The sequence below is a fragment of the Solanum pennellii genome, chromosome 3, assembly GCF_001406875.1.
Source record: "Solanum pennellii chromosome 3, SPENNV200".
Classification (NCBI taxonomy): Eukaryota; Viridiplantae; Streptophyta; class Magnoliopsida; order Solanales; family Solanaceae; genus Solanum; species Solanum pennellii.
The window spans coordinates 7,119,610-7,130,900 of record NC_028639.1 but is presented as its reverse complement, the minus strand read 5'-3'; the positions used below and the strand labels follow the sequence as shown (position 1 = coordinate 7,130,900).

Genomic DNA, 11,291 nt, shown 5'->3' with positions numbered 1-11,291 from the left:
CATCAAAGGCCGACAAGTGCACAAAATAACCAAGACTACAAGAATGAAGAGTAACCTAAATTTAAATCCATTTTTTTTCAGGATCACAGCCTAAGTGACCACATAACAAAGAACCAGTCAATTTCCAGCCCAGCTAGCAAGAGTTACAATTTATCTAGGCCACCCATCGAGACAATCCATTCCAGGAGGTGTAACCCACCCAACAACAAGAGTGATTCGGGGGGTGTCAACTCTGTAAATCTCAAGTAAGATCCAAGCCACTGTGGATTGATGTCCACTCGTAATTGATCACAAAAAGGCTTCAAGCCTGAAAGACACAAATTTTGAGAAAGTGCAAAACATCCGGTAACGCATCATTACCGTAGAAATATGGAGAGAAGATAGAGAGGGCTATATATTTGTTCAAGAGCCTAAACTAAGACTTATTTGATCGTACCCTAGTCTGTTATTCTAGACAGAGAGAGTTCGAATTATTTTTACTTTAACTTCAAACTGACGTGATTATTTTTTATTTTTTTGCCACATTAGTTTTAGGGGGTAAGAAAATTCACTTTAGAATAGTATAGTGTGTAATAGACTACTATGATAGTTTAAGCGTGTAATTGACTTTTCGGGACAAGTTCAACGGGGAATTTATGCCTTTTCCCAAATTAAAATGATAACTTGTTGACAATATCACGCCGTCATGTCTTCTGATATACTTGTGTTTATCGTGTGATTATGGGTTGAGTGACTGTTGGTGGGTTTAGGTACCACACAGAGTACATATTTTCGATTGACTCGGGTATCATATTTGGTACTAGATATTATTTGGTTGACTTATGTATCACGCTTGATATACATCACGACATGGCATTTTCAAAGTGTCAATCATACTAATCCTTAGTGGGAGAACCAAATAATAACTAACATACAACACTGAGTAACAAAAATGAAATAGTTTTTAAAAACTTAAAAACAAGATAAGTTTCGTAATTAAAAACCATAGTAATAAAAAATTGCATAAGAACCCGTAAAACCTGAAATTCATGTACCAAATATTTACATAGTCTAGAATATGGCGTTGCAACCCCAAAACAAAAGAACTAAAGGGAGTCTGAGTTCGGAAAATGCACTAAAAAAACAAGATGAATCTATGGCAGAATGAAAAAAGTAGATCTCCCTTGGATTCAGTAATGCTAGGATCAAAGATGTGATCACAAAACAACCACTGAAAAATGCCTGGCAGTCAACAAAAAAATAGGAAGTACAATATTTACGCAAAATCCACAATGTACTACTATGATTATCGCTCGGTACCAGTTACACAAAATATGAACAAGTAACAATAACTTAATAAACTAGATAACATACAATGAATACCATAATCATAACATAGTTCGTATTCCTAGTGCTCTCCTTAAATTGACATCCACAATAAATATGAGCAACAAAATTTCAACAAGATAATCGATTTTCTAATGGAACCCACACATAAATAGTCAATGTACCAAGTGTGGTACTCAATCCATCCTTTATTAATTTGTATCAGCATGGTATCTGAGTCAACCATATCGATATCTCATACCAAACATGTTACTCGAGCCAACTATGGGAGTATCCTATACCACGCGTGGTACCCGAACCAACCAACAATCACAATCACAATGAATAACAATCACACTTGTACACTCAAGTAAACAAATTCATCAAATACAATTGAAAACAAATTAATATTTCAACTTATATTTCTTCAATTTGCATAATCATGTATGCAAGCAATACTAAAAAAAGCAGTTTACAAGCACATAACACGAAAGAAAATAAACAATCATCACCTACCTCGAATCAAACCAACAATGTTTTAAAGAACTTCAACTTTCCCCTTGTGATGATACATATCCTTTTCTTTTTCTACTATCAATAATATAGACATAATCAGGCCAAATGGCATACAAGTATCCAAATTATACCCAAACACCCACCCTAGGAAAATTCCATGATAATTATACTAAAATGGGGTTTTTCCTTCATTATACCAACTCAAACCCTCCCAAGGAAACCACCATAGATTCTAAGGCCCAAGAATTGAATTAACAAGCTAACAGAGTAATTAATTACCTTCACCAACGATAACAGTGAAAGATAGAGAAACACCCTAGGTCACCTTTGCTCTTCCCCTGAAATGTTATTGTTGAACAATGCGCAGTTTTGGGAATTTTCTATATTAAATGTGACTAACCTTATTATAGCAGCTCCATCCAGCTATTGTGATGGCACTGTAGCGGGACCTTCTGCTATAGCGGAAATTAACTCCACTACTATATTGGTATGTCACCCTCTATAATGATTTATATTGGACAAAAACTCGGAAATATTCCCAAAAAAATCTAATTTACAACATACCTTTGATTTTTGACGTCCTAAACTAAATTCTTCACCCCAAGTTTGATGTAAGGATTTGCCTGACTTATTTCCAAAAGGGCCCTATGGACTCCTTATTGTCTTAACAACAAGAAAATTGGAACTTATTTAGACATTTCACCCAATCCATTTCTGAATTGTCGTTGTTATGTGTTATATTGTAATTTTGTTCTAGATTCGTATTTTTTAGAGCTAGACATGATACTAGCAGTACACATTGATTTTGTATACTGATACAATAGTTGCACTTTCTTTGTTCATTACATGTCATATTAGGCGGCTCCTACGTGACCCAAATGGTGAATCCCACGTTATTTGTATCCAACGGTAAGCTACTTTGTTCGGGATTCCATAGATATGACTTACTTTTCTACTTTATCTTCCAGACTTAGACAGTAGGCACTCTTGTATTTCTGAGGTTACGTGTCCATATTCTAGATTAGTGAATGTTTTGGTACACAACTCTTAGGTTCTACGGTTTAAGTCTGTAATTGTTTTATGATAATGTTTTGCTATGAGTTGTGTGTGTTAGTATATGATTGAATTCTCCCATGGAGGATTTACTGTAGGTGCCACTCACGATGGGTGAGTCTTGTGACATATTTAAGTTTAAACGATAGTGTTCGACATGCATCCATACCATATATACTGGTTCTACGTATATCTACTTTCAAATAATTATGTATCTTATCACTAACTAACAGTTTTATAACACCATAATAATGAGGATACACCTAAGTACACATTTTTGTTGTTGTTATACACACTAAAATAAGGAGAGAGGCAAGAGAGAAGGGGAGGGAGGCGAGCGATATGGGGAGGAAGATAGTCATGTATAATAGATACATGTGAATCACATTACATACACACTAAGAGTCTGTTTGGATTGGCTTAAAAAGTTATTTTTAACTCAAAAATAAAAAGTCAAACATAAATAATTTTTAAGTTAAAAAAAGAAGTAAGGGGAGACCTACTTTTGGTTTTTGACTTATTTTAAGACATTTTTTTTGCCTTTTCAAAGACTTCCAAACTTATTTAAAGTCATTTTGACTAATTTTAATATTTACCAAACACTTCCAGAAGTCAAAAACTAACTGAAAAGTAGGTTTGACCAATTTTAAAACCAATCCAAACACCCTCTAATACATGTATGTGGTGCGACTAATATGAATTTGGCTAGATACAAAGGAGAGTGGTGAGTTAGATTTGTTTTATGTCAAGATGCATGCAAATCCACTTTGATACAGTATATCTAGAACAAATTACACCTAATTTTGACTTCATATATTCCGAGATACATGTATCTGTACACACCAAAATCAGGTCAATTTTATAATAATGTAAATTAGAATGTACGAAGTAATAACCTCATAATCTAGTGGAATTTATGTAAATTTTCCTATATATATATATATATATATATATATATATATATATATCAAATATTCTATTTACTTACCTTTCTATAAAAGATTCTAATTATATAAATCTAGTTTACAAGATTTCATAATTTCCAAGTGAAAAAAAATCATTTTCCTATCTCTATATAAAGATATATAGTTATGCCTTTGCAAAATCACAAAAAATCAAAAGAAGCATTCTTCAATTACAGGTATACATACCTCCTCTTTCACTTCTTAATTCATTTTCTTTATCAATCTTATTTCTTCTTCTTTTTTTACTAATGCTTCTTTTTTGGGGGATTTTATTCAATGCTCCTCAGGTGATTCAACAAAAATGAATGAGAAAAAAATCAAATCCGATGAGCCACAATTGAGTTTGTCTTCGAAAACTCCAATTGAATATGAATCAGTTAATAAAATTCCAAGTCTGGAAGAAGCTCTGAATTCAGAAATAAAACATGGTCAAGTAGATCCCGATATGAACATGAAGAAGTTGAGAAGGTATACACACATCTATTTTTATTGACGCTACTTAAAAATGTGAATTTCTGATGAAAAATTCTTATGAAATCGTGATTTGTAGAACAATATCAAATCGATTGTCTGCTCAAGGTCTAGGATGAGGAAGACTGAATACATTGATTTGTTGAAAAAAGAGGCCAAAGATCTTGAGGTAATAAAATTCTTAGATGAACTTTTTATTAGAATGTTTTTTGATTCATTATTTGATTTTTTTTCTTGGATGGTTTTATTAAAATTCAATGGTGCACACAAATATATTTAGACAATTCTAACATATAAAAAATTAAGCAAATGTAACATTAATAGATCAAATTATATCAATTGTTACTCAAATCCATTTATGTATAATTATTTTAATTTTTTGTGCATTGATTCTTTTGATTAAAATGACGTTGTTTCAAAAACTTATTTGTTAAATGCGAAATATTAAGTACACATTTTCATTTTACAGAATGTGATCATAAATTAAACTAATCTCTAGACGAAGTGTACCAATTACAACAACATATATATACAAGAATAAATCTAAATAAGTTATAAAATATATATACGCATGCAAATCACAATTCTATCTTCGTAAGGTACAACAATTGTTTTTGATACACTAGATAATGGATACCTAATAGTATATAATTTCCTTCAATATCAACGGGTTGGTTTTTACACTAAAATTATTAGCGCTTAAAAAATATTTCGCATTTTTACTTGTGCAGGAAAGGATAGCTTTTTTGGGTCGAAAAATAGAAAATGACAAAGGCAACAACAAGAAGCTGCAGCTTGAGAATAAAATGTTGCAATTAAAATTGGATAGCATCACTAACAAATCTAATTTACTCGCTGGTATATACATATATATATTTTGTTTCCCACAAAAATATTTATTTTTTTATTTGACATTTATGTAAGAACAATTAATAATATAAAAACTATTCACAAAATAGCTATAATTTAAAAGAACATATTGTATAGTGATTAATATGTAAAATAATAGTACATAAATGTTCTCATAATGTGACACTGAAATTGACTTTATTCACCTTGATTGTAGTGCAAAATGAAGAGCTGGAAGCTGAGTTGAAGAGGCTTAAGGAACCTGCGGATGAGGAAGATGAAGAGTATATTGACATAGACCAGTATCTCAACTTTGACAACATGAACTTTTCCCCATCCAGAAATGACGGCATATGAAAATGTTAGGCCAAAATTGAGTGTCAACAAATATCATCTTTGTTAAATCATTTCTTTTCTTGGAGGTAGTGTTGAGTTTGAGTTTGGGTTTTGGGGGGGGGGGTTGACGGGGTGTTGAAGTTATGAATTTTCATAATGCATTTTTCATTATTAGATTCGAAAACAATGTTGTGTACTTGGTGATCTGTATGGATCTTTTAACTCCAAGTATTATTTTAAACTGAGTTTAATTTATGTTTAATGAATCAGTTCTTAAATACCATGTGATTAAGGTCATTCTTCATGCAATTCTTCGTAGTAAATCTGAGAAGGTATTGTGATGTTACTTCTTAACATGATTTCAAGATGTTACTAGTACATCTTGGCGTGTTTAGTTCTAGGCTTCTAGTTGGCAATGATAAAAATTTTGTTGAAGAAACTTTCTCAGAGAGGTTCTCTATGTTGGGATATTGATTTATTAGAGGAGATCCAATCTCTTGAAGATTATGTGAAGAAGGTAGAGTAAGTTTATTTTTTCAGCAATTCAGGCCAATGGGGAAGTATCGTTCCTAATTTCTTACCATAATTAAAAAATCGTAAATAAAAAGCACAATCTCCATATTTGGCTAGTCTTTTTCTTATAGGAAAATGATTATAATGACATGTTCTATCATTATTTAAAAGTCATCTCACTCGTTATAGAAACCTAATTTTTTGTAAATGCACAGTCAAATTAATTAAGGTTGACACAAAGTAAATCTCAAAACTTTGAATTTGATTCTGGATGATGTCACTCCACCAGAGCAGAAATTTTACCACTCATTGTAGTGGTTGCTAGGCTTTTATGATGAGATTAAAACCTAGCAACTACAAATTATATAATTTGGCTCCTCCTCTTCAGTTGGAAAAGATGTGAGGGTTACTCCAAAAATCCTCCTAGGATAATCCAAGCTTTGTGACAACCGAGAGGGAGAATTCCAGCGCAAATAACGGGCATTTTCACTATCACGGTGTCCGATAGAGGGATTGGGCCTCTATGGTGAGGTAAATCATTATAAATGGAGAAAATTCGTCAAGATCGCTCATTATTATGCAAGGACATTTTGGGGTAGAGATTTTCACTATTTTCATCTGGAATCTTTGAAAATATAAGTAATTTATTTCCTAGCTTGTTACTTTGATTCATGTACCTTAGAATTGATAGTTGTTATCCTAGGGGAGATTTGGGCTTGAATCAAATGATTTGTTAATTATCTTTTAAGTATAAAGGTCAATTCTTTAGTGTGAAAGTTGTTTAGGGTATGAATTAAGGTCACTAGAATCCCCTAGGAAAAAGTTGAGTTGAAAGTTGCCTTATCAATCCAGTTTTGATATAAGATTTTACTTAGGTCAACTTAAAATAATAATATCTCTCCGCACATGATGAATTAGGTGACCTAGCAAGTTAAAGTTCTATGAGTCCTTTTTTCAACTCTACAAAGTTTTCCCCATTTTGAGTTCTAAATAAAACGTTATGCCCGTTTTAGTGAAGCCTTGTCAGCAATCAAAGTTCTAATGATGAAAACTACAGACAATGGAATGTTCCACGAATAATAGATCCTTCCGTGAAGGCTTGCTACATGTTTTTTCCAGCAACTTCTTGCATGCATTTTAGGGTTATTTTAGTCATTTTTCCAAACTTTTTTACCCTATTCCTAGTCTTTTTTTAGTGCATTAACTCAGTATATCATCCAACTAGCTGTTTTCCTCTAAAAATCATCAATTCAACTATTCAAGTATTTATAAAGTCTCTTAAAACTCACCTTGGGTTCCTCTCCTCCGTCAAGAACCCTCACACATTCAAATCAAAATTCCAAGCTACAAAGGGAGACTTTCCATCCAAGGTTTTTTCCAAGTTCTTACACTCTAAGAACTTCATAAAAGAGTTTATTTTTTCAAGATCAAGCCCCAAGCACAAATTCCTCCAAGAAATTATAGCTAACGTTCTTCATCAAACTCAAGATAAATGATATTTCCACCAAAGTTGTTAGTCTAATGGCTTAATAATCAAGTATGTAAGACTATCATAGTATTGGACTAGTTCATATTTACACCCTACATATGTTTGATTCAATGAGATTTTACATAATTATCTAAGATTATTGTAACACTCATTAAGTAATAAAAAATAATTTTTTAATTTTTTTTCATGAATGTGACACATTTCTAGGTATTCGACAGTTAAGTTCAAAATCAGTAAATATGATATCTGACTATTGAAAAACACACATCAATGACATTCATGCTCGTGAGTCGTGACAAATAAAAATTAAAGCAACAAAAGACATTTTCTTCACCCCAAGTTTGATGTAAGGACAAAAACTCGGAAATATTCCCAAAAAAACCTATTTTTCAACATACCTTTGAACTTTGACGTCCTAAACGAACTTCTTCACCCCATGTTTGATGTAAGGATTTGCCTGAATCATTTCCTAAAGGGCCCTATGGACTCCTTATTGTCTTAACAACAAGAAAATTGGAACTTATTTAGACATTTCACCCAATCCATTTCTGAATTGTCGTTGTTATGTGTTATATTGTAATTTTTTCTAGATTCGTATTTTTTAGCGCTAGACATGATACTAGCAGTACACATTGATTTTGTATACTGATACAATATTTGCACTTTCTTAGTTCATTACATGTCATATTAGGCGGCTCCTACGTGACCCTAACGGTGAATCCCACGTTATTTGTATCCAACGGTAAGATACTTTGTTCGGGATTCCATAGATATGCCTTACTTTTCTACTTCATCTTCCAGACTTAGACAGTAGGCACTCTTGTATTTCTGAGGTTACATCTCCATATTCTAGATTAGTGAATGTTTTGGTACACAACTCTTAGGTTCTACGGTTTAAGTCTGTAATTGTTTTATGATAATGTTTTGCTATGAGTTGTGTGTGTTAGTAGATGATTGATTCTCCCATGGAGGATTTAGTGTAGGTGTCACTCATGACGGGTGAGGCTTGTGACATATTCAAGTATAAACGATATTGTTCGATATGCATCCATACCATATATACTATTTCTACCTATACTTTCAAATAATTATGTATCTTATCACTAACTAACAATTTCCTACCATATATTAAGGAGGATACACCTAAATACACATTTTTTTGTTGTTATACACACTAAAATAAGGAGAGAGGCAAGAGAGAAGGGGAAGGAGGCGAGCGAGATGGGGAGGAAGATAGTCATGTATCATAGATACATGTGAATCACATTACATACACACTATGAGTCTGTTTGGATTGACTTAAAAAGTTATTTTTAACTCAAAAATAAAAAGTCAAACATAAATGATTTTTAAGTCAAAAAAAAGTAGGGGGAGACCTACTTTTGGTTTTTGACTTATTTTAAGACATTTTTTTGCCTTTTCAAAGACTTTCAAACTTACTTAAAGTCATTTTTGACTTATTTTAAGTCATTTTGACTAATTTTAAGTTAGTTTTCATATTTACCAATCACTTTCAGAAGTCAAAAACTAACTTAAAAGTAGGTTTGACCAATTTTAAAACCAATCCAAACACCCTCTAATACATGTATATGGTGCGACTCAAATGAATTTGGCTAAATACCGAGGAGAGTGGTGAGTTAGATTTGTTTTATGTCCAGATACATGCCAATCCACTTTGATACAGTATATCTAGAACAAATTACAACTAATTTTGACTTCATATATTCCGAGATACATGTATCTGTACACACCAAAATCTGGCCAATTTTATAACAATGTAAATTAGAATGTACGAAGTAATAACCTCAGAATCAAGTGGAATTTATGTAAATTTTCCTATATATATATATATATATATATATATATATATCAAATATTCTATTTACTTACCTTTCTACAAAAGATTCTAATTATATAAATCTAGTTTACAAGATTTCATAATTTCCAAGTGAAAAAAAATCATTTCCCTATCTCTATATAAAGATATATAGTTATGCCTTTGCAAAATAAAAAAAAATCAAAAGAAGCATTCTTCAATTACAGGTATACATACCTCCTCTTTCACTTCTTAATTCATATTCTTTATCAATCTTATTTCTTCTTCTTTTTTTACTAATGCTTCTTTTTTGGGGATTTTTATTCAATGCTCCTCAGGTGATTCAACAAAAATGAATGAGAAACGAATCAAATCCGATGAGCCACATTTGAGTTTGTCTTTGAAAACTCCAATTGAATATAAATCAGTTAATAAATTTCCAAGTCTGGAAGAAGCTCTGAATTCAGAAATAAAAAATGGTCAAGTAGATCCCAATATGAACATGAAGAAGTTGAGAAGGTATACACACATCTTTTTTTTTATTGATGCTACTTAAAAATGTGAATTTCTGATGAAAAATTCTTATGAAATCGTGATTTGTAGAACAATATCAAATCGATTGTCTGCTCAAAGGTCTAGGATGAGGAAGACTGAATACATTGATTTGTTGAAAAAAGAGGCCAAAGATCTTGAGGTAATAAAATTCTTAGATGAACTTTTTATTAGAATGTTTTTTGATTCATTATTTGATTTTTTTTCTTGGATGGTTTTATTGAATTTCAATGGTGCACACAAATATATTTAGACAATTCTAACATATAAAAAATTAAGCAAATGTAACATTTATAGATCGAATTATATCAATTGTTACTCGAATCCATTTATGTATAATTATTTTAATTTTTTGTGCATTGAATCTTTTGATTAAAATGACGTTGTTTCAAAAACTTATTTGTTAAATGTGAAATATTAAGTACACATTTTCATTTTACAGCATGTGATCATAAATTAAACTAATCTCTAGACAAAGTGTATCAATTACAACAACATATATATACAAGAATAAATCTAAATAAGTTATAAAATATATATACGCATGCAAATCACAATTCTATCTTCGTAAGGTACAACAATTGTTTTTGATACACTAGATAATGGATACCTAATAGTATATAATTTCCTTCAATATCAACGGGTTGGTTTTTACATTAAAATTATTAGCGCTTAAAAAATATTTCGTATATTTACTTGTGCAGGAAAGGATAGCTTTTTTGGGACGAAAAATAGAAAATGACAAAGACAACAACAAGAAGCTGCAGCTTGAGAATCAAATGTTGAAATTACAATTGGATAGCATCACCAACAAATCTAATTTACTCGCTGGTATATACATATATATATTTTGTTTCCCACAAATATATTTATTTTTTTATTTGACATTTAGGTAGGAACAATTAATAATATAAAAACTATTCACAAAATAACTATAATTTAAAAAACATATTATATAGTGATTAATATGTAAAATAATAGTACATAAATGTTCTCATAATGTGACACTGAAATTGACTTTATTCACCTTGATTATAGTGCAAAATGAAGAGCTGGAAGCTGAGTTGAAGAGGCTTAAGGAACCTGAGGATGAGGAAGATGAAGAGTATATAGACATAGACCAGTATCTCAACTTTGACAACATGAACTTTTCCCCATCCAGGAATGACGGCATATGAAAATGTTAGGCCAAAATGGAGTGTAAAAAAATATCATCTTTGTTAAATCATTTCTTTTCTTTGAGGCAGTGTTGAGTTTGAGTTTGGGTTTTGGGGGGGAGGGGGTTGACGGGTGTTGAAGTTATGAATTTTCATAATGCATTTTTCATTATTAGATTCGAAAACAATTTTGTGTACTTGTTGATCTGTATGGATCTTTTAACTCCAAGTATTATTTTAAACTGAGTTTAATTTATGTTTAATGAATC

General features: G+C 31.4%; 1 protein-coding gene across 1 annotated transcript; it reads left to right on the top strand.

Moving 5' to 3' along the window:
• The first annotated feature begins 9,665 nt into the window (after positions 1–9,665).
• On the top strand, positions 9,666–11,043 carry LOC107014267 (basic leucine zipper 34-like). The gene is made up of 4 exons (XM_015214126.2): positions 9,666–9,832; positions 9,917–10,007; positions 10,570–10,696; positions 10,904–11,043. Exons 1-4 carry the CDS (start codon positions 9,666–9,668, stop codon positions 11,041–11,043), a joined length of 525 nt encoding a protein of 174 aa, XP_015069612.2.
• Positions 11,044–11,291: the final 248 nt, after the last annotated feature.